Source organism: Somniosus microcephalus, chromosome 17 (genome assembly GCF_052327205.1).
Source record: "Somniosus microcephalus isolate GS21.2 chromosome 17, FLI_Smic_1.0, whole genome shotgun sequence".
Taxonomy (NCBI): domain Eukaryota; kingdom Metazoa; phylum Chordata; class Chondrichthyes; order Squaliformes; family Somniosidae; genus Somniosus; species Somniosus microcephalus.
The window spans coordinates 91,975,543-92,000,186 of NC_141003.1; the positions used below are offsets into that span (position 1 = coordinate 91,975,543).

The window sequence follows — 24,644 nt, forward strand, 5'->3', positions numbered from 1 at the left end:
CAAATATTTACCTGTTCCTGGGACTAGGGACAGGGTCACTGGCTAAGGCTTGGAAGCTAAGCAGAGCTAGGCCTGGTTAGTACCTGGAGGGGTGACCATCAGGGTAAGACCAGGTGCAGAAGGTCACGGAAGGAGCCCCAAGGAGGGGCGGTTGGTGAGAAGGTCACGGGAGGAGCAGGCCCGGGCGGTGGGCTGAAGATTGTCGGAATGGTGGAAATGGAATGGCGGCGCGCACCGACGCAGTGGCTTTGCTTCTCCCAGTCATGGGAGCTTGCAAGATCACATTTCGTTGTTCATGTACTTGTGCAATGACAATAAAGTTGAATTATAATTAACACACAGAAAGTGTGGGAAAAAAATCGTGAAAAATCAAGATGGCGGCCACTCACCTCGGTTCAGAACGATAAGGCCCGCCCACACACGCACCGATTGGTCGACCGTCAGGTCACCGAAGCATAGGATTGGTCAATCATCAAGTCACTCAACACTCAACTGTAGGATGGCCCGGCAGCGATTGGTCGACCGTCGGTCAACTGTCGGCCGCACGATTGGTCAACCTTCATGTCACTCAATGCTAATGAGCGGAACTTTTCCCATTTAATGAGCGGAATTTTGAACGTTTTTTGGATACCGCGGGCGGAATTTTTGTCCGGCCGAAACGTAAATACGCCTATGACCGGTCCGTAATCGTAAGCTTTCTTTTGACATGACGCGCGCGTAGGTACGCTCTATAACTTTCAAACGTATAGAGAACGGACAGACAGACAGACAGAAGAGCCGCTTTATATATATAGATTAAGGGCAAGAGGATAACCAGGGAAAGGGTAGGGCCCATTAGGGACCAAAGTGGCAATCTGTGTGTAGAGCCAGATGATGTAGGCGGGGTTTTAAATGAACTTTTTGCATCTGTGTTCACTATGGAGAAAGACGATGTGGACATAGAAATCAGGCAAGGGGACTGTGACATACTTGAACATACTAGCATCGAGAGGGAGGAGGTACTAGCGGTTTTAGCAGGCCAAAAAGTGGATAAATACCCAGGCCCGGACGAGATGTATCCCAGGCTGTTGTGTGAGGCAAAGGAGGAGATTGCAGGGGCTCTGACACAAATTTTCAGAACATCTCTGGCCACAGGGGATGTGCCAGAGGACTGGAGAACAGCTAACGTAGTACCATTATTCAAGAAGGGTAGCAGGGATAAACCAGGGAATTACAGGCCAGTGAGCCTAACATCTGTGGTAGGGAAATTATTGGAAAAAATTCTGAGGGACAAAATTAGTCTCCACTTGGAGAGGCAAGGATTAATCGGGGATAGTCAGCATGGCTTTGTCAAGGGTAAATCATGTCTGACCAATCTGATTGAATTTTTCGAGGGGGTGACTAGGTGTGTGGATGAGGGAAATGCTGTGGATGTGGTTTACATGGATTTCAGTAAAGCTTTTGACAAAGTCCCGCATAGGAGACTGGTCAAGAAGGTAAGAGCCCATGGGATCCAGGGTGCCTTGACGCATTGGATCCTAAACTGGCTGAGTGGCAGGAGGCAGAGGGTGATGGTCGAAGGTTGCTTTTGTGACTGGAAGCCTGTGTCCAGTGGGGTACCTCAGGGATCGGTGCTGGGTCTCTTGCTGTTTGTGATCTACATAAATGATTTGGATGAGAATGTAAAAGGTATGATCAGTAAGTTCGCAGATGACACGAAAATTGGTGGGATGGTAAATTGCGAGGAGGAAAGCCTCAGGCTACAGGACGATATAAATGGGTTGGTCAGATGGGCGGAAAAGTGGCAAATGGAATTTAACCCTGAAAAGTGCGAGGTGATGCATTTTGGACGGACAAATAAGGCAAGGGAATACACAATGAGTGGTAGGACCCTAGGAAGTACAGAGGGTCAGAGGGACCTTGGTGTACATGTACATAGATCCCTGAAGGCAGCGGAACAGGTAGATAAGGTGGTTAAAAAGGCATATGGGATACTTGCCTTCATTAGCCGAGGCATAGAATATAAGAGCAGGGAGGTTATGATGGAGCTGTACAAAATGCTGGTGAGGCCACAGCTGGAGTACTGTGTGCAGTTCTGGTCGCCTCACTATAGGAAGGATGTGATTGCTTTGGAGAGGGTGCAGAGAAGATTCACCAGGATGTTACCTGGGATGGAGCGCCTCAGCTATGAAGAAAGACTAAACAGGCTGGGGTTGTTTTCCTTGGAGCAAAGAAGGCTGAGGGGACCTGATTGAGGTGTACAAAATGATGAGGGGCATAGATAGGGTAGATAAAGAGAAACTTTTCCCCTTAGTAGGGGGGTCAATAACAAGGGGGCATAGATTCAAGGTAAGGGGCAGGAGGTTTAGAGGGGATTTGAGGAGGAACTTTTTCACCCAGAGGGTGGTTGGAATCTGGAACTCACTGCCTGAAAGGGTGGTAGAGGCAGGAACCCTCATAACATTCAAGAAGCATTTGGATGAGCACTTGAAATGCCATTGCATACAAGGCTATGGACCAAATGCTGGAAAATGGGATTAGACTGGACAGGGATTGATGGACGGCGCAGACACGATGGGCCGAAGGGCCTCTTTCTGTGCTGTATAACTCTATGACTCTATGACACTGCCGGTACTACAGTATACATGAGCTGTAAAAAGTAGTTCCCCCCTTAAAGGTATATACATTACAATTCCTCCCCTTTTAGATTAACAGTACCATAACACTCATTTAACAATTAAATATCAAACTAATTACAATTAACACTTTTAACATGCAACATTAGCTGAAAATAGTCTATTTATATATTCAGTCTTTGGGGAGGCTTCCTGATCCTTTCTGGATAGCGCCTTTCCCGAGTGTCTTGCTCTTGGTGCGGAGGCGATTCTGGCCCCCTGTCGTCGGTTGGTTCATCAGCTTCCGATGCTACTGTTTCTGGGGTAGATGCGACCTGTACGTCGGGTTCATCACCAGGTACGTATGGGCGAGGCATGGGGTTGACTTGTTCCTGTGACTCTAGGATCTGGTCAGCATGGCATCTCACGATGCTCTCCCCAACGTCCACTGTGTACATTAGTGGGCCCTGCCGTGTGCATATCGTTCCTGGCTGCCATTTTTCTGTTCGGTAGTCGCGGGCCAAGACTGGTTGCCCTACATTGAAGCTCCTTGTTGGCTTCTCATGGATGTGCTGGAATTGCTTACTCTCAACATCTCTTCGTACATTTGGTCTGAGCAAATCCAGGCGAGATCTTAACCTTCGGTTAAAGAACATCATGGCTGGGGCCTGGTTGGTGACTGCATGTGTCGCATTCCGGTAGGCGAAAAGGAAATTGTCCACCTTGTGCTGCAGCGGAATGTTGTCATTGTACATAGCCTTTATTGCCTTCTTAAAGGTTTGTACGAACCTCTCAGCCAATCCATTTGTGGCTGGATGATATGGGGCGGATGTGTAATGGCTTACCCCATTCTTTTTCAAGAACCTCCGGAACTCTTCGGACACAAACTGTGGTCCGTTGTCGGAGCAAATCTGTTCTGGCAAGCCATTCCTGGCAAAAATGGTCCGTAGGACTGCAATAGTTTTCTCCGTGGTGGTGGAGGACATTTTGATGACCTCAGGTCATTTCGAGTGCGCATCCATGGCTATTAGAAACATTGGGTCCATGAATGGACCAGCAAAATCAATGTGCACCCGTTGCCATGGAGATGAGGGCCACTCCCATGGGTGTAGAGGGGCCTGTGGTGGTGCATTTTGGACTTTCTGGCATCCTGAGCAGCTCTTGGTCAGGTCCTCAATTTGTTTATCGATTCCCGGCCACCACACATAAGCCCTGGCTAGGCTTTTCATTTTTACCCCTCCCAGATGACCCTCATGAAGCTCATTGAGCACTCTATCTCTTAAATTGGGTGGAATTACCACTCGGGATCCACACATCAAGGTCCCCCGGCACACTGACAGCTGTTCTCGCCTTGTCGAGAATGCTTGCAACAGTGAGTCACCATGTTCTGGCCATCCCTTCACCATCAAAGCATATACCCGAGACAGTGTCGGGTCATTTCGGGTTTCCTTTTCGATACAAGCGTTAGTTACCGGTCGGTATTCAACTATAGTCGAATGGAATATTTCGACAGGATCCACTGCTGGTGCTTCCTCCGCAGTAGGCAGTGGCAGGTGTGATAGCCCATCATCATTTCCATGCTGTTTCGTGCCCTTATATTCAATCTCATAGTGGTGCGCCCCTAGAAAAAGTGACCATCTTTGTAGTCGTTGCGCAGTCATCACCGGAACGCCCTTCTTCGGATTAAAAATGGAGACAAGAGGCTGGTGATCAGTCAGCAAGGTGAATTTCTGCCCGTGCAGATAGTGATTGAACTTTTTCACTCCCCACACTAGGCTGAGGGCCTCCCTGTCAATCTGGGTGTAGTTACGCTCAGGTGAGGTTAGTGATCGTGACGCAAAGGCTATTGGCTTCTCTGAGCCGTCTGAGAATTTGTGCGACAGCACCGCTCCAATGCCGTAGGGTGACGCATCACATGGCAACCGAATTGGTAATGCTGGGTTGTAATGGGCCAATAAATCTTTCGATGTGATTAGTGTTTTGCTCTTCTGGAAAGCTCGTCTACATTCATCACTCCACTTCCATGGCACCCCAGTTTGCAGTAGGGTGTTCAGTGGGTGTAGTACTGTAGACAAATTTGGCAAGAACTTATGGTAGTAGTTTACCAGCCCGAGGAACGACCTCAGTTGTGACACATTTTCCGGTGCTGGAGCCTTGACTACTGCCTCAATCTTCTCTGGGGACTTATGTAACCCCACTTTATTGATAACATGGCCACAATACGAGATCTGTTTTCTAAAAAACTCGCATTTGGGGCGGTTAGCTCGGAGCCCATATTCCTGCAATCTAGTGAGCACCTGCTCCAGGTTGGCAAGGTGATCACTGTAATTTTTGCCCGTGACCAGGATGTCGTCCAAATAACACTGGGTCGCTGGGATCCCTTGCAGGACTTGTTCCATTGCCCTCTGCCAAATAGCCCAAGGGAATGGAACACAAACAGTCTTGTGTACTGGCAGCCCAAGGATCGGAACCTGAGTCCATCTGACTAACAGCTAACCCCAGCACCCGAGCCTCCCAGCTTTGATTCAGTCGAACATCTGGCTGCTGACTAACTCAATAATAATTTAGAAACATAGAAATATAGAAGATAGGAGCAGGAGTAGGCCATTCGGCCCCTCGAGCCTGCTCCGCCATTCAATGAGATCATGGCTGATCATCCAAATTCAGTACCCTGTCCCTGCTTTCTCCCCATACCCCTTGATCCCTTTAGCCTTAAGAAATATATCCAACTCCTTCTTGAATATATTTAATGAGTTGGCCTCTACTGCCCTCTGTGGTAGAGAATTCCACAGGTTCACCACTCTCTGGGTGAAGAAATTCCTCCTCATTTCTGTTCTAAATGGCTTACCCCTTATCCTTAGACTGTGTCCCCTGGTTCTGGACTCCCCGACCATCGGGAACATCCTTCCCGCATCTAGTCTGTCCAGTCCTGTCAGAATTTTATAAGTTTCAATGAGATCCCCTCTCATTCTTCTAATCTCCAGCGAGTACAAGCCCAATCGACCCTGTGGTAAACCACTGCTTGTATTCCACTGTGTACATGCCTGGACATGCCTCGGCTGACTCCTCCCACAAGTCCTAGTATAAAGGTGACTGCTCCCCAGCCCTTTGTATTTCTGGACCGGTCGACCACTCGAGGCAGACCTTCATTCTTTTGTTAATAAAAGCCTTTAGTTACTCTCTTAACTCTCAGTCCTTTATGAGTAATTGATAGCGCATCAATTTTATTAACAAAATTTTTATAATGGAGAAGATCCTCACACCAGCATGCCTGGACTTAGATCATCGGGAGGCGGACTCATCCACCAAGTTTACTCACTGGCTTAAGTGTTTCGAAAAATTCCTGACCGCCTCCGCAGCAATCAAATCGGACGAGGACAAACTGGATGTCCTGACCTCCAAAGTGAACCACCGAGTGTACTCGGTCATCCAAGACGCGACCTCGTACGCGGACGCTATCAAGCTCCTCAAGGACCAGTACACGCGCCCAGTGAACGAAGTGTACGCCAGGCACCTTCTGGGGAGTCGTAAACAACAACCTGGGGAATCGACCGTGGAATACCTTCAGGCACTGTCTGTGCTTGGCCGGGCCTGTGGTTGTAAGGATGTAAAGGCCGCCGTGTACACAGAGGAACTTATCCGGGACGCTTTTGTAGCGGGCCACAGATCCAATTACACCCGACAGCGACTGTTGGAGCAGAGTGACCTCGACCTCAACAAGGCCTCTGAACTCGCACTATCATTGGATGCAGCCTACCGGGGCATGGATGCCTACTCCTCTGCACTGTGGACGCCGCGGGGAATGACAGCCTGGGACACGGTAGGACCGCCTCATAGCGCCGTGCCACCCCAGCCACACCCCAGCAATGGCCCAACTACCGCAGCAGTGTCCCAAGGCCAGACAGCAGTGCCCCAAGGCCAGAAATGCTACTTCTGTGGCCAGGCAAAACACCCCAGAGCGCGCTGCCCGGCGAAAAACGCAATCTGCTCGGGCTGCGGGAAGAAGGGACACTACGCTAACGTCTGCAGGGCCAAAGCCACCCCGAACCCCAGCAGCGCCGCGTGTGGGCCATGTGGGCCGCCATCTTGGGCCTCCCCGGCCATGTGCGAACCACCGGTATAGCAGCCATTTTGGACGCCTCCAGCCACATGGGGATCATGGACGCCGCCATCTTGGACGACAGCCGGAATGCAGCAGGCCCCCAACACCGCCTCATCTGATACCCGCAGCGACACACCGACCCCTACGCTGGCATCCGTTACACTGGACCAAGCGAGACCGCACCAGCTGGCCAGTTCCACAATGGACATTAAGGTAAATGGCCATGATACAATCTGCCTTTTTGACTCTGGGAGCACGGAGAGCTTCATCCACCCCAACACGGTGCGGCGTTGCTCTCTCCCAGTCCTGCCTGCGCACCAGCGGATTTCTATGGCCTCCGAGTCCCAGTCGGCGGACATCGGCGGCTACTGCGTAGTGACACTCGTAGTAGACGGGACCGTGTACGATCATTTTAAACTTCTGGTCCTGCCCGACCTCTGCGCTGCCGTCCTGCTGGGGTTAGATTTTCAGTGCCACCTTAAAAGTGTTACGATGGCGTACGGTGGACCCCTACCCCCACTCACAGTCCGCAGCCAGCAGCTCCCAAATTGCCCGCCGCGCACCAGGTGCAACCTCTCCACACTCAGAGTCACCCCCCCCCCCACTGTTTGCTAACCTCACCCCTGACTGTAAGCCCATCGCCACAAAGAGCAGGCGATACAGTGCCGGGGACAGGGTTTTCATTAAAACCGAAGTGGAGCGGCTCCTGAAGGAAGGGATTATTGAGGGCAGCACCAGCCCCTGGCGAGCCCAGGTTGTGGTCATTAAGACCGGCGAGAAGCAGTGCCTGGTCATCGACTACATCCAGACAATAAATCGCTACACCCTGCTGGACGCCTACCCACTCCCCCGCATAGCTGATATGGTCAACCAGATCGCGCAGTACCGCGTCTTCTCGACCATTGACCTGAAATCAGCGTACCACCAGCTCCCTATCTGCCCTGAGGACCGCCAGTATACTGCCTTTGAGGCAAATGGCCGCCTCTACCACTTCCTTAGGGTTCCCTTTGGCGTCACCAACGGGGTCTCCGTCTTCCAAAGGGAGATGGACCGGATGGTAGATCAAAATGCGTTGCAGGCCACTTTCCCATATCTGGACAATGTGACCATCTGCGGCCGTGACTTGCAGGACCATGACGCAAACCTCGAAAAATTCCTCCGCACCGCCCAACTCCCGAACCTGACATATAACAAGGAGAAGTGCATATTCCGCACAAACCGCCTCGCCATCCTTGGCTGTGTTGTGGAACACAGAGTCATCAGCCCCGACCCCGACCGGATGCATCCCCTTATGGAACTCCCACTGCCTCAAGGCCCTGAAGAGGTGCCTAGGGTTTTTCTCCTATTATGCCCAGTGGGTCCCCTACTATGCGGACAAGGCCCATCCGCTGATCAAGTCCACCTCTTTTCCCTTGACGGCAGAGGCCCGCTTAGCCTTCCACCGTATCAAGGAAGACATTGCCAAAGCCACCATGCACGCAGTGGACGAATCCATCCCCTTCCAGGTGGAAAGCGACGCGTCCGACTTTGCCCTGGCCGCTACCCTCAATCAGGCGGGGAGACCCGTGGCCTTCTTTTCACGAACCCTCCAAGGCCCGGAGACCAGACACTCCGCTGTTGAGAAGGAGGCCCAGGCGATTGTGGAGGCTGTGCGTCATTGGAGGCACTACCTGGCCGGAAAACGATTTACCCTGCTCACTGACCAACGTTCAGTTGCTTTCATGTTTAACAACAAGCAGAGGGGCAAAATCAAAAAGGACAAGATCTTGAGGTGGAGAATCGAACTTTCCACCTACAATTACGAGATCTTGTACCGGCCCGGGAAGCTCAATGAACCCCCGGATGCGCTATCGCGTGGCACCTGCGCCAGCGCGCAGATCGATAGACTGCGGGCCCTCCACAATGACCTCTGCCACCCGGGGGTCACCAGGTTCTTCCACTTCATCAAGGCCCGCAACCTGCCTTACTCTATTGAGGAGGTCAGGACCATGACCAGGAACTGCCAAGTCTGCGCTGAGTGCAAACCGCACTTTTATAGACCAGACAGGGCCCACCTGATAAAAGCCACTCGCCCCTTCGAGCGCCTGAGCGTTGATTTTAAAGGGCCTCTTTCCTCCTCCGACCGCAATGTGTACTTCCTCAATATTATTGATGAGTACTCCCGTTTCCCGTTCGCCATCCCCTGCCCGGACATGACCAGTGCCACGGTCATTAAATGTCTGAACGACCTCTTCACCCTGTTCGGTTTCCCCAGCTATATCCATAGCGACCGGGGCTCATAGTTTATGAGCGACGAACTCCGTCAGTACCTGCTAACTAGGGGTATTGCCACAAGCAGGACCACCAGTTACAACCCCCGGGGGAACGGACAGGTGGAAAGAGAAAATGCGAATGTTTGGAAGGCCGCCCTGCTAGCCTTAAAGTCTAGGGGCCTTCCAACCTCCCGCTGGCAGGATGTGCTCCCCGATGCACTCCACTCTATTCGGTCACTGCTCTGCACTGCCACTAACGCCACCCCTCATGAGAAAATGTTTGTCTTCCCAAGGAAGTCCACATCGGGGACATCGCTACCGCCATGGCCGACGTCCCCAGGGCCGGTCCTACTGAGAAGGCACGTGAGGACCCATAAAACGGACCCCCTGGTCGAGAGGGTCGACCTCCTCCACGCCAACCCCCAGTATGCTTACATTGCATACCCGGACGGGCGGGAGGACACAGTCTCCATAAGAGACCTTGCACCCTCGGGGGCCGCAGTAACCCACTACTCACTACCACCCCCCCCCACGATCCGATATCCAGCCCCAGCAGACGGCAGGCCTGGGCCCCGCGACCCGCTCGACATCTACGAGGACGACACGCCTGTGCCACAGCCCACGCAGGACTCGACGCCGGAAGCTCCACTACCCCTGCCGTCTCCACACCGATCACAGCGGCAGACAAGACCTCCGGAGAGACTCCAATACACTAACTTTTAATACACTTCACCCCGCCGGACTCAATTTTAAACAAGGGGTGAATGTGGTAAACCACTGTTTGTATTCCACTGTGTACATGCCTGGACATGCCTCGGCTGACTCCTCCCACAAGTCCTAGTATAAAGGTGACTGCTCCCCAGCCCTTTGTATTTCTGGACCGGTCGACCACTCGAGGCAGACCTTCATTCTTTTGTTAATAAAAGCCTTTAGTTACTCTCTTAACTCTCAGTCCTTTATGAGTAATTGATAGCGCATCAGACCCAATCTCTCCTCATACGTCATTCCTGCCATCCCAGGTATCAGCCTGGTGAATCTTCGCTGAACTCCTTCCATGGCAAGAACATCTTTCCTCAGATAAGGCAACCAAAACTGCACACAATACTCAAGATGTGGTCTCACCAAGGCCCTGTACAACTGCAGCAAGACATCCTTGTTCCTGTACTCAAACCCTCTCGCTACGAAGGCCAACATACCATTTGCCTTCTTAACCGCCTGCTGCACCTGCATGCTTACCTTCAGCGACTGGTGCACAAGGACACCCAGGTCTCGTTGCACTTCCCCTTCTCCCAATCTATTGCCATTCAGATAATAATCTGCCTTCCTGTTTTTGACACCAAAGTGGATAACCTCGCATTTATCCACATTATATTGCATCTGCCCAATCACCCAACCTGTCCAAATCAAATTTATCTCCATTGTCCATGGTTCTCAATATTTCTATCCACGTAAGGAGGCAATTCTGGAGAACATTACAAATTGTCTTTTTTTTAATCTATTGACAGTAATAAACACTGATATCTAAATAATATGTGACAGGCTTTGCTGGGATCACTTCTTAAAAAGGCTGAATATCTCCTTACAATGCCCCTTGTGAAAGCTGCAGTAGTGAAGGGGTTAATTACATCTTGCTCAGCACACCATCTGCTGGATTTCAAATGCACGGCATTGCCAAATATTTTCTTCTCAAACCCAAAAGAATCAACAAATATATTAGAGTAAAAGGGCTGGAAATCTGAAAGAAGAATCAAAATGGTCTGCAGAGGTCAGTCAGCACCCAACAGAGCAATCTAGCTTCATGTTTCATGTGTAAATCTTCACCAGGACACCCCGAGGTTGAGTGAGACCACAAACGCTGTTATCCTTTTCCTTCGCATGCTGATCAACCTGATGTGCAATTCGGCACTTTTGGTGTTTATACCCAGAGAAGTGGGATTGGCTCCATCCAGTGCTATAAAACTGAATGTCACATCTACAATATTGTTCGGGTCAAGGAGAGGCAGTAACTTTCTGTGTTATAAAATTCTGACCGGACTGGACAGACTAGAAGCAGGAAGGATGTTCCCGATGGCGGGGGAGTCCAGAACCAGGAGTCACACTCCACTCACGCTCACACACACACTCTGCTCACACTCACACTCACACTCACACTCTGCTCACACTCACGCTCACACTCACGCTCACACTCACACTCATACTCCGCTCACACTCCGCTCACACTCCGCTCACACTCACACTCTGCTCACACTCACGCTCACACTCACGCTCACACGCACACTCATACTCCGCTCACACTGCGCTCACACTCACACTCACACTCTGCTCACACTCACACTCCGCTCACACTCCACTCACACTCACACTCCGCTCACACTCACACTCCACTCACACTCCACTCCGCTCACACTCACACTCCACTCACACTCCGCTCACACTCACACTCCGCTCACACTCCACTCACACTCCACTCACACTCACACTCCGCTCATGCTCACACTCCGCTCACACTCACACTCCGCTCACACTCGCACTCTGCTCACACTCACACTCCGCTCACACTCACACTCCGCTCACACTCGCACTCCGCTCACACTCCGCTCACACTCGCACTCCGCTCCCACGCACACTCCGCTCACACTCGCACTCCGCTCACACTCACACTCCGTTCACACTCCGCTCACACTTACACTCCGTTCACACTCCACTCACACTCACACTCCGTTCACACTCCACTCACACTCGCACTCCGCTCACACTCACACTCCGCTCACACTCACACTCCGCTCACACTTACACTCCGTTCACACTCCGCTCACACTCCACTCACACTCGCACTCCGCTCACACTCACACTCCGCTCACACTCACACTCCGCTCACACTCACACTCCGCTCACACTCCGCTCACGCTCACACTCCGCTCACACTCACACTCCGCTCACACTCGCACTCTGCTCACACTCACACTCCGCTCACACTCACACTCCGCTCACACTCCGCTCACACTCGCACTCCGCTCACACTCACACTCCGCTCACACTCCGCTCACACTCGCACTCCGCTCACACTTACACTCCGTTCACACTCCGCTCACACTCCACTCACACTCGCACTCCGCTCACGCTCACACTCCACTCACACTCCGCTCACACTCACACTCCGCTCACACTCACACTCCGCTCACACTCCGCTCACGCTCACACTCCGCTCACACTCACACTCCGCTCACACTCGCACTCTGCTCACACTCACACTCCGCTCACACTCCGCTCACACTCGCACTCCGCTCACACGCACACTCCACTCACACTCGCACTCCGCTCACACTCACACTCCGTTCACACTCCGCTCACACTTACACTCCGTTCACACTCCGTTCACACTCCACTCACACTCGCACTCCGCTCACACTCACACTCCGCTCACACTCACACTCCGCTCACACTCCGCTCACACACACTCCGCTCACACTCCACTCACACTCACACTCCACTCACTTCAGAGGTTTGCAGAAGAGATTCTCTTGTTAGAAAATATGCGCAGGAAAAGTAGGTTGAAATTGAAATCTACAGGAAGGTCATATTCTACACATATTACCCATTCATTTTACTTTCTGCAAATATTAATGACCTACATCTGTATAAATAACATTAAACATTCAGTCCACGCATTTTGATGTAAATTAGCAAATATCCTTTCAACATTTAGCTTCCATGGAGTATTTGAATAGCAGCAGAAACCTCCGACCGACTCTCCAAAGTGAAACACGCTTCCTGCAATCCCAGTTTTAACATATTGAGCTGCAAGATATTTCTTATAAATGTATTTAGCTGGAAAATAGTTACAAAAATAATAATTTTTTTAATCCATTTCTATTAGTATTTTTATCATTGCTCTGCCATATTTATTCCAATGTTGGGAGGGCTCATAAAAATCAACATTTCATTGTGTAGTACACACGTCTGCTGCATATATGACAAATAAAATTGAATTGAATTGATGCAGTAACCATGAGTTCAGAGTAAGGAATTCATGGGAATGATGCAAAGCAATAGTGTTAGGAGATGACACCATTATCTGTGATAGTGAATCTTGGGTAGTTAATCGCCATTGAACTCTGAGATGAGATTACAGCTCCTGTGTACAGTCATGGTGGATGCACCATCAGGGATTTCTCGCCACCTTTGCCCCAGTCTCCCCTCGTAGTGAGACTGTCAACTCTACAGAGAATCTCATCTGGCTTGAACAGCCCTGTAAGGTCAGCGGACTTCACCGATACATTCCCAGCCAGCACTTGTATGCACAGGATTCCAATGATCTTTCTTATGCCAAGAGATGTCACAATACTGCTTGAAATCTGAACCAGACTTTTCTTTTACTAAACTGATCCGCTCACCAATACTAGCCGGGAGAATTGTTTCAGCTTCCCCATCACTGGTGGACCAAATACATTTCACAGGGATGTCTGGATAAAGTAACCGCTTGGCCCCTGGAAAGGAGAGAATGGGTCAGCTTGTAACACAGTCACAAACGTTTACGGATTCTCTTCCTTTCGGTTGAGACACTAAACCCTGACTAACAACAGAAAATGCTGGAAAAACTCAGCAAGTCAGGCAACATCCGTGGAGAGAAATTTGAGTTGACGTCAAACCCGAAACGTCAACTCAAATTTCTCTCCACGGATGTTGCCTGACTTGCTGAGTTTTTCCAGCATTTTCTGTTGTTATTTCGGATTTCCAACATCTGCAGTATTTTGCTATCGTACTAAACCCTGACATTGGGCAATGACCAAATCTACTGCCAGGACCCTTGAAATCCCCCTGACTCACCGGACCTGTGGGGTTGCATCAAGTTATCGAGCCCCAGCATGCAGCTAACTACTAACAGCCTCAATATGTCAGTGCATTCACTGGCAAGTGTTGAGCAACAAAATCACCGCCAAGTGACACAGATCCATGCTTTACCTCTCCTACATCAGTTGACCAAACAAAACGGTCTTGCTTATGGCAGAGAGCACACACTGGTTGTCAATGTCCACAATGGCATCCAACACCTCTGGATAAGATATCAATCAAGGCTCATCTGCCTACTCAGCTAAACATAAACGAGCAGGGACTCTTGGTGCTCTGCCCAACACTCTCTCCCTCAACCAACACTACCAACAACAGATCACTCGTTTGATTCGCTGTTGAGGCTGGGGGGTCAACTGAAAATTTCTAAACTGAGACTGATAGTTTTTGGTTAGGCAAAGGTTGCGGAACCAAGGCGGGTAGGTGGAGTCAAGATACAGATCAGCCATTATCTAATTGAAAGATGGAACAGGCTCGAGGGGTGGAATGGCCTCCTCCTGTTCCTGTTTGTTCTCTGTGTGGGACTTTGGTTGCTGGGTTTGCCTAATAACAGCAATGACCATACTTCAAAAATAATCCATTGGTTGTAAAATGCATTGATGCTTCCCTAGGACATGAAAGCCACTATATAAATATATAATTTGTCCTTTTTATCAAATGAGAACCAATTAAAACATCATGACACACCCCAAACGCAATCATCGTCTCTACATCACTAACCATGGGAAGCATACATTGTTCTACAAATGAGATCAGACACACACACTTGCTGCCGATGCTGGATCGATCAGAAAACCAACACTGCCTTGAGAAAGTTGGTACGTCCCTCCAAGAAACTCTGCCCAAACACCTTCAGTGATCAACTAGTCCCACAGCAAACGGATTCCAAAAAAAAATAGCATTGGATCAAATGATGTTGGATCAAATGATACATAGAGGATCATTTTTCTGGAGTGAGATATTGGGTTACAAGCTTCAAAGCCAATGAAGTACTTTTCAAGTGTAGTCACTGCTGTAATGTAGGCAAACACGGCAGCCAATTAGCACACAGCCAAAGTTATACAAACAGCAATGAGATAAATTACCAGATAACTTGTTTCAGTGATGTTGGTTGAGGGATAAATATTGGCCAGGACACTGGGGATAACTCCTCCTGCTCTTCTTCAAAATAGTGCCGTGGGATTTTTTTCGTCCACCTGAGAGAGCAGACGGGGCCTCAGTTTAACGTCTCATCCGAAAGACGGCCGCTCCGATAGTGCGGCACTCCCTCAGCACTACACTGGAGTGTAACCCTCGAATTTTGTGTTCAAGTCTCTGGAGTGGGACTTGAGCCCACAACCTTCTGACTCAGAAGAGAGGGTGCTGATTTTATTTTTAAATTGTTTGAAAATTCTGGTGTAAAGTGTTACTTGCAAATAAAAGGGAAAAATAATACATTAATGTCATATCTTAATTTCATGTTCAATTGTAAAATTGAATACGGTGTATTCAGTTCATTCACAACTTGATGGGTTTGTTAATGTTAATACACAGACACAAATACACTATTTACACTGCATGCACAGGTCTTTGCAATAAGCGGAGGTGGATTTTTAATGGTGTGTTCATGTTACTGAGAGTTCTTCCTGTAGTTGTCCCTCGTCAACACACCACTAAAGTCACCTTTCAACACTCTCTGCGATCAAAAGCACTGTACAGCAGCTAATCTGTAACTGCAGCTTTCTTGTAAACGCTACACGGCGCACTTCGAGAACATAAACCAGCAGTTCCCATTTTTCATGTTGAAAAGAGATTGCCTCTGCAGAAACAGCAATAAGCAAGAAAGACAAAAAGGAAAAACATCCACGAGTAACACAGGAGTCATTTGTTGTGAGTTGTTCTAAACATCAGGTTATTCCAAATGATTTTCAAATGATTTACAGTTTTGGCTGCACTTGACTAGCAGATACCTTTACATAGTCCCAAAGGAGAATCTGTGGTTTGAAAGTTGAAGGAGTAAAAAAGGTTAAAATAAAATCATCCTACAGCTCAAAAATTGACTTTCAAGTGAGACCTGAGTGATTATTTTTTCCTCCTGTTTCCTCATGGACACTGAACTGTGTAACCACGATTTAACGACTGTAAAAACTTTTATAGATATGTGAAGAGAAAAAGATTGGTGAAGTCAAGCGTAGGTCCCTTGCAGTCAGAATCAGGGGAATTTATAATGAGGAACAAAGAAATGGCAGACCAATTAAATGCATACTTTGGTTCTGTCTTCACAAAGGAGGACACAAATAACCTCCCAGAAATATCGGGGAACATAGGGTCTGATGAAAGGGAGGAACTGAAAGAAATCAGTATTTGTAGGGAAATGGTGTTAGGGAAATTGATGGGATTGAAGGCCGATAAATCCCCAGGGCCTGATAATCTACATCCTAGGGTACTTAAGGAAGTGGCCCTAGAAATAGTAGATGCCTTGCTGATCATCTTCCAACATTCGATGGAATCTGGAACAGTACCCATGGATTGGAGGGTAGCTAATGTTACCCCACTATTCAAAAAAGGTGGCCGAGAGAAAACAGGGAATTACAGACCGGTAAGCCTGACATCGGTAGAGGGGGAAATGCTAGAGTCCATTATAAAAGATGTAATAGCAGAGCACTTGGGAAACAGTGACAGGATCGGACAAAGTCAACATGGATTTACAAAAATCCCATTTCATTTTCTCTTGTAATTGTTCCACTCCTTTCCCCCCCCCCCTTTCCTTTTGTTTCTCTCTCACACCTGGCAGCTATCTTTCGCCAGTACACTTTACACCTAATCCCAGCCTATCACCATCTCGTCTAGCTTCTAATCTCTTTTACTTCTTTTGTTTCTTTTATTCTTTTGTCCGATCGCAGCCCTGCCTCCGATCCAGTTTCTTTTCTTTCCAGTTTTGAAGAAGGGTCCAACCCGAAACGTCAACTCAAATTTCTCTCCACGGATGTTGCCTGACCTGCTGAGTTTTTCCAGCATTTTCTGTTGTTATTTTACAAAAGGTAAATTGTGCTTGACTAATCTACTGGAATTTTTTGAGAATGTAACTAGTAAAATAGATAAGGGAGAACCAGTGGATGTGGTGTATTTGGACTTTCAGAAGGTTTTCGATAAGGTCCCACATAAGAGATTAGCGTGTAAAGTTAAGGCACATGGGATTGGGGGCAAGGTATTGACTTGGATAGAGAACTGGTTGGCAGATAGAAAGCAAAGAGTTGGAATAAACGGGTCTTTTTCCGAGTGGCAGGCAGTGACTAGTGGGGTACCGCAGGGATCGGTCCTTGGAACCCAGCTATTCACAATATATATTAATGATCTAGACAAGGGAACTAGATGTAATATCTCCAAATTTGCAGATGACACAAATCTGGGTGGGTGTGTGTGCTGTGAGGAGGATGCCGAGAAACTCCAGGATGATTTGGACAGGCTGGGTGATTGGGCAGAAGCATGGCAGATGAAATATAACGTGGATAAATGTGAGGTTATCCACTTTGGTATCAAAAACAGGAAGGCAGATTATTATCTGAATGGCAATAGATTGGGAGACGGGGAAGTGCAACGAGACCTGGGTGTCCTTGTGCACCAGTCGCTGAAGGTAAGCATGCAGGTGCAGCAGGCGGTTAAGAAGGCAAATGGTATGTTGGCCTTCATAGTGAGAGGGTTTGAGTACAAGAACAAGGATGTCTTGTTGCAGTTGTACAGGGCCTTGGTGAGACCACATCTTGAGTATTGTGTGCAGTTTTGGTCGCCTTATCTGAGGAAGGATGTTCTTGCCATGGAAGGAGTTCAGCGAAGATTCACCAGGCTGATACCTGGGATGGCAGGAATGACGTATGAGGAGAAATTGGGTCGATTGGGCTTGTACTCGCTGGAGTTTATCACAGAATCACAGAATCACAGAAACCCCACAGTGCAGATAGAGGCCATTTCGGCCCATCGAGCCTGCACCGACACATATCCCACCCGATCCCCGTAACCCCTACACCAACACATATCCCACCCTATCCCCGCGTATTTAATCCCCCTAACACTAAGGGTCAATTTATCATAGCCAATCAACCTAACCCACACATCTTTAGAAGAATGAGAGGGGATCTCATTGAAACTTATAAAATTCTGGCAGGACTGGACAGACTAGATGCTGGAAGGATGTTCCCGATGGTCGGCGAGTCCAGAACCAGGGGTCACAGTCTAAGGATAAGGGGTATGCCATTTAGGACAGAAATGAGGAGGAATTTCTTCACCCAGAGAGTGGTGAACCTGTGGAATTCTCTACCACAGAAGGCAGTAGAGGCCAATTCATTAAATATATTCAAGGAGTTGGATATATTTCTTAAGGCTAAAGGGATCAAGGGGTATGGGGAGAAGGCAGGGACAGGGTACTGAACTTGGATGATCAGCCATGATCGCATTGAATGGCGGAGCAGGCTCGAGGGGCCGAATGGCCTACTCCTGCTCCTATCTTCTATGTTTCTCTGTTTCTATTTGCTGGTTGCACTGATCTCCATTTCTGCCTGCAGTTCCTGACTCTCCAATGAGCTGTATGTTGGTCAGTGCCCTGAGTAAATAAACTCTACCGATGTGCAATTTCATTTCTCCCAAACCAAACTGCATTTAGAGTAAGAATTAATCTTAAAGGTACAGCATTGTTTCCCAAAATACACTGCAAGGTCGCAGTCACTAATCTCCACTAACATAATATCGGTTTTGGTCAGTTTCAGAAATGTGATATGTAATTGAAATGGTTTAAAAACATTATTATAAAACTTGTAGCAGTTTCAAAGGTTGACCTACATCAGATACCTACAGGTTTCATACTGCAGCATCTTTCAACTTTCCAAATATTGACAGTGCCGTTTTAAAAGGAGTAACTCTACATCATCCTGTGTGACAACAAAACCAAACTGAACAGATCTCTAACGTTTTAGAACAATTTAAAGAATTTAGACAGATGACCAGTAATAGAAGGAGTTTGTGAAAAATAAGAACGTTAAAACTATGAAAGGTTAAGCTGTCCTTTTTCTTATAAGCGAGCCATAGTCAGCCATTTGGATCATGATGCTGGCAGAGGATTTATCTTTCTCAGCTTGCTTGGCCCCGGGAGATAATCGTGTGCTTTTATAATCACAGTTGTGTTCTTTTTCTTATTTCAGATTTACTGGCCTGGAACGCCAAGTCAAACAGAAGGATGTAGAATGAAAGGCAGAGACTCAATGGTACGTTCTAATAATCTCATCAACTAAAAAGAGAAGATTCTTGTTTATAAAGCGAATAAATATTAAAACACACTGGCCTAGAAATTCAGTCTGGACACTTTTGGGGCGCTAAAGTCGGGCGTTCGCTAAAGTTAGCGCCCGCCGGAAAGTGTAGGCCACTTCGCCGAAATTCAGTAGATTTGGCCAAGAGTTTGGGCGAGCGCTGAAACTGGCGTTGCAATGCTATCTTCAGGCGCTAAGCCGGAGATGCGGCCTGATAACGCCGAGGCCAGGCGCAGCGCAGGTGCGGGCATGTTTTGATTGACAGCAGACACCCTGACGCCGGCCAGCTCTTAAAGGGGGAAGGGTCGACTTTGACTGCTGCCACGCCCTGCATAGTGGAGCCCTGCAGCTAGGCCTCAACACTGCTGGTGGGCCAAAATTGCGCCTGAAGCCATGGAGAGGGCCCGTGAACAAGCGCAGCGCTTCTCAGAGCATGCTCTGAGGGTGCTGGTTGATGGTGTGGAAAACAAAAGAGAGATCTTGTGCCCGGACAGTGGCAAGAAGGCTCCCAGGAGGCAGTACAGGAAAGCCTGGAAGAAAATCGCCCGCAGGGTGTCATCCACCTGCGATGTCCCCAGGAGTGCGGACCAATGCCGGAAGAAGTACAACGACCTCACTCGGTTGGTGAAGGTGAGTACCCTTTCCAGTGTCCTCCTCATCCTTGCATGTGCACCTCACATTATGGGCAAAGGGACCTCAAAGGCCTAATGGGCAGCCCTCCTCCCGCAGCTATGGCACTGGCATGATCATCAATAGCACTTTCTGCACTTAACACACTGGCCAAGCTATTCGACCATGGGAGGCAGTGCACACAGCAACAGGGCACCACACTGGCCAAGCTATTCGACCATGGGAGGCAGTGCACACAGCAGCAGGGCACCACACTGGCCAAGCTATTCCACCATGGGAGGCAGTGCACACAGCAACAGGGCGCCACACTGGCCAAGCTATTCCACCATGGGAGGCAGTGCACACAGCAGCAGGGCACCACACTGGCCAAGCTATTCCACCATGGGAGGCAGTGCACACAGCAACAGGGCACCACACTGGCCAAGCTATTCCACCATGGGAGGCAGTGCACACAGCAACAGGGCACCACACTGTACTTACAGGCCGTCCTTTCTCTTGCAGGCCAAGCTGGCGTGGAATTTGAGGAGCCAGTCTGTCACCGGTGGAGGCCGTCCCGAGTACCAGGCGCTCAGTGAGCTGGAGGAGAGCGTGGCTCGACTCATGCGTGGCCGGGTGACTGGCCCTGTTGCCATTGGAGATGCGGACCCTGTACTGGGACCCACTGGTAAGGACATGACCGGTTGGACCTCTCTCGTTGCCCTTGCGCTTCAGATCTACATCCTTTCCCACTGTCCGACAAATGCGCATAATGCCACCACTCAGGCCTCCCTCGCTGACGCCCTGTCCTCACTCTAAAGCTACTCTTGTGCCTCCCCTCTTTCAGCTGGTGAGGAGGAGGTGGTCCCTCAAGCTCAGAGTGCCAGGCCCTTGGAGGAGGAGGACGACGAGGACCAGGAGGAAGGTGGCACATCGGGGGAACCCTCATCCGCGCCAGGGGATGGCAATGGAGGGGAGACGTCTGGCCTGCAGGAGAGCCAGGGGGAAGTGTTGCAGCGGAGGGCAGTTCCTGGGCCCAGTGGTGTTGATGCACGCGGGAAGGGTCGGGCAGCACGGCGGCCTTCTCCCCAGAGGGAGAGTCCGCCCTCCAGTCCGGAGACGGTCCTCGCCCAGGAGGTGTGCCTCCTCGATGAGATGTCGGCGGCGTCGGAGCGGCGCCACCAGGAGTTCATGGGGGTTGTGCAACAGATGCCTCAGGCCATTGAGTCCCTGGCTCATAGTGTGGTCGCTTTCGGCGAATCACAGGCCAGGGGGGTCGAACAACTCGCGGCAGCGCACGACAGGGGTGTCCAGCAACTCGCGGCAGCGCAGGACGCGAGTCGCGAGTACATGAGTGGTGCTGTCCAGACACTGGCAGAGCTGATGCGGGCACATACCAGGGCAGTTCGGGCACTCACTTCTGCCACACTCGCTGTGGCGCGGAAGCATCGCCAGGGCACCCGCCGCCCTGCTGCAGCACAGCGGTCTGGCCTCCACCAGCTTGCTGCGCTTGCTGCACTGCCAGCCCGGCCGAGTGCCAGTGTCTCTGGCGAACAGCGCGCGCCTGCCATCAGCCAGCTTGCCCCCATTGGTGCAGCCGATACTGCCACTCCCCCAGCCAAGGTGCGACGAGCTGCTGCTGAGACTGATGCTGGCCAGCCACAGCTGCAGCAGTCACCAGCTGGCCCCTCCCGGGCCGGGCCTCGTCTAGGCCGACCCCCAAGGGCATCTGCCGACACGCATTGTCGCCCTCATGAGCCTTCCCCCAGCCTTGCCACAGCCACAGGGCCCAGGTTGAGGCGGAGCAGCAGGTCGGGCAGGGGCCGGAGAAGCCTGTCTAAGGACTCGCCCTCTCGGCACACCCAGTAGAGTGTGGTGATAGCGGTTTTTTTTATATGGGGGGGCTTGTGTTCTGGGGGGGGATTATTTTGGTAAGGCCGAAGATCAAGGCATTTTTTGTTTTTATGGGGGTGTTTGTGTTGTGGAGGCGGGGGCTTATTTTTGTAAGGCCGATGATGAAGGCCATTTGGATGGGCAAGTTTTGTTAGTCCTCCCCAGGTTTTGGGAGTGACAGATGTTTTTGACTGTTTTTTGGGGGTCTTGTCTGTTTTTCTGTTTCATGTGGGAAGGGCCCTGAGTTTGTGAAATAAAGCTTTTTATTTATTCAGCATGTCCAGGTGTCATGTTTCAAGTGGTTGTTGCGTTAACCGGCTGAGGGCTTGCGGAGCGGCTGCCTTCAGGTGCGTTCATTGCCACAGGCCATTCCCTGACAGGGGGCCTAGAAGTGTCGTTCAATAAGCCGCCGGAGGACGGCCCTTGGACCTTGTGGCTCCCTCCTGGGCTGGCACTCCTCCTCCTCCTCCTCATGGTCCTCCTGCTCGTCCTCCTGAGGTGGTGGTGCAATGTCAGGTGGCAGTGACTGAGTCCTGCGGATAGCCAGGTTGTGCAGCATGCAGCACACGACGACGAACTGGGAGACTCTATCCGGCGAATACTGTAGAGATCCGCCAGAACGATCCAGGCAGCGGAACCGTTGCTTGAGGACGCCTATCGTTTGCTCTATGATGTTCCTTGTGGCTTGATGGCTTTCGTTGTATGCCTCCTCCGCTGGGGTCCTGGGCGCGCGGAGCGGGGTCATGAGCCATGTACACAAAGGGTAGCCCTTGTCCCCGATAAGCCATCCCCTTGGTGGAGGCTGTGCCTCGAACATGTCAGCCACAGTAGTCTGGCGCAGGATAAATGCATCGTGGCTGCTTCCTGGAAAGCGGGCATTGACAGCTAGGATGCACTGCCTGTGGTCACACACCAGCTGTACATTGAGGGAATGGTAGCCCTTCCGGTTGCGGTAATCCTCGGCATTGTCGATAGGTGCCCGCATAGCCACATGCATGCAGTCAATGGCGCCCTGCACCATGGGGAAGCCCGCGATCCTGCCAAATCCGACTGCACGCTGCTCCTGCCTCTGTAGGGTCATGGGGAAGGAGATGAATTGGTGTTTCCTCGCGAAAAGTGCATCGGTGACCTGCCGGATGCAGCGATGCACGGCGAACTGGGAGATGTTCGCTATGTCCCCAGCAGCGGCTTGGAAGGAGCCGCTTGGAGCCGCTTGCATAAAAGTTCAGAGCCACCGTGACCTTCACTTCCACCGAGAGAGACGTCCTGCACATCAGCTGTGGACGCAGATCTCTGTGAAGCAGCTGGCAGATTTCTGCAACCACCTCCCTTCTGAAGCGCAGCCTCTTAACACAATGCGCCGCAGTCATGGTGAGATAGGACACCTGCTGCCGGTATTGCCTGAGTGGGTAAGGCCTACGTCGCCGACGCCTGATGGCCCCTCTGCGTCTAGGCATGGCTGGCCCTCTCTCACAGCGTCTGCGAGCCCTTCGCACATAATGCTGCAACTGAGGGTTGCACCCCCATACAGCCCCCATAATAAAGTTGCAAACAGTGAAATCAGAATGATTCAAATGTCAAAGCTCTGGCCAGAAGCCAAAAATACCTCTCCTATGTTGTCCCAAATCAGTAAGCTCTGTCCCTTGGTCTCTGTCCAGAAATCCAAAGCAGTAAAGTCATTGCAGCAAAATGGCTGGGCTTTATAGGTCAGTGTAAGTGCCCTTTAATTAGCGCTCCCCGAGGCCCACAGGGCCTCTGTTGCGTTCCACTTCACAGTTCTTAACAGCGCCACGCCCACATTGGGCGGGCGCCACTGAATTTCCGGTTTGGGGCGCACAAACAGCGTTGCACGACGAAATGACGTCATAAGCTGCGCGCGCAGCTGAGCGGGCGCAAACACTTTGCGCCGGCGCTAAATGTCAACTGAATTTGGGCGTAGGCGCAGATCGGTCTGCGCCCGGGCGCTAAGTGCCTAGCGCTGGAAATATACCCCTCTTATGGCGTTAGCGGCTGGCGCAACCCACTGAATTTCTAGGCCACTAAATTTAAACAATTTGGTAAATGAGACACAGCTATTATCTCCAAAAAATATGGAAAAGTGTGGCACCAGTTAAAGACAATTAGACTGGTAAGGACGTAAATTGTCACAATCTTGTCTTAAAGTTCACTGTTGTCGTGAGAAAATATGTTTTATTTGTGGGAAAGGGAAGAATGAGATAAGTCCTGATGCAAATGAAGTATTTCACTCAGGTTTTCACTCTGTGTTTGCAAACAAGCCAAAAACATTTTTTGCCAACCATGTTTTAAGAAGGAGAACCCCTTTGACTTTATGCTCAGATATCAGGTACCAGGGCAGTGGGGAGAGCGCAGGCCAGTAAGATTAGTTTTGGATTGATCTAGCAAAGAACTGACACAGACATATGAGCTTCTCCTCTGTTGTAAATGTCTGTGGTTCCGTGGCTTTATGCCAGTGAAAAATTCTAAAGCAATTAAAGCGAGGGATTCAAATAAAGAAATAATTATTTCAGAACTATAGATACAGGCATTGAGTTACTCAGTGCTGCAACTGGGCGCAATGCCTGTGGACTATATCTGACCACAAGAACCCATAGATGAAGTTGATATGAAAGGAAAAATACTTAATATTTAATTCTGAGAAATTAGTGATTTTAAAAAGCAACCGACACTTGAAATGGTTTGTAGGGAATATAATATAATTTTTACATGTTTTTTGTATGCAAGTCTTTGTTGACTGCGTCTCTTGGATTGAGGAGAAGACCTGCCAGTGTACCGTGCGTTTGAACCGATAACGCACTCAAATAAAAGGGCTCCCGATTGTTCAATTCACAAAATGAGGGAAAATTTGCAGTGAGCAAATCCATGCTAATTTGGGCCAAAAATGAAACAAAATGCTTAATATCGGAAAACTTTGGATTTCATTGGGAAATCGGAGCAAGTCACAAAAACCCAGCGCTCTGTGAGTTACCCTACTTGTTTATGGCGAGAGAAACAGTGGGCAAAGTTTTTATAATCTTACTTTTTTTTTGGCTTGAAGATGAAGTTTTGCATTTTA

General features: G+C 49.8%; 1 protein-coding gene and 1 long non-coding RNA gene across 2 annotated transcripts in view; one reads left to right on the forward strand and one right to left on the reverse strand.

Moving 5' to 3' along the window:
- LOC147105922 (semaphorin-3E-like) overlaps positions 1-24,644 on the forward strand; it is a 415,428-nt gene that overhangs the window by 154,027 nt on the left and 236,757 nt on the right. The window contains exon 3 of the mRNA XM_086010850.1: positions 18,968-19,030. Coding sequence (XP_085866976.1) covers positions 18,968-19,030 — 63 coding nt within the window. The remainder of the gene's footprint in view (positions 1-18,967; positions 19,031-24,644) is intronic.
- LOC147105923 (uncharacterized) overlaps positions 1-24,644 on the reverse strand; it is a 190,110-nt gene that overhangs the window by 11,569 nt on the left and 153,897 nt on the right. The gene's annotated exons all lie outside the window — the stretch shown is intronic.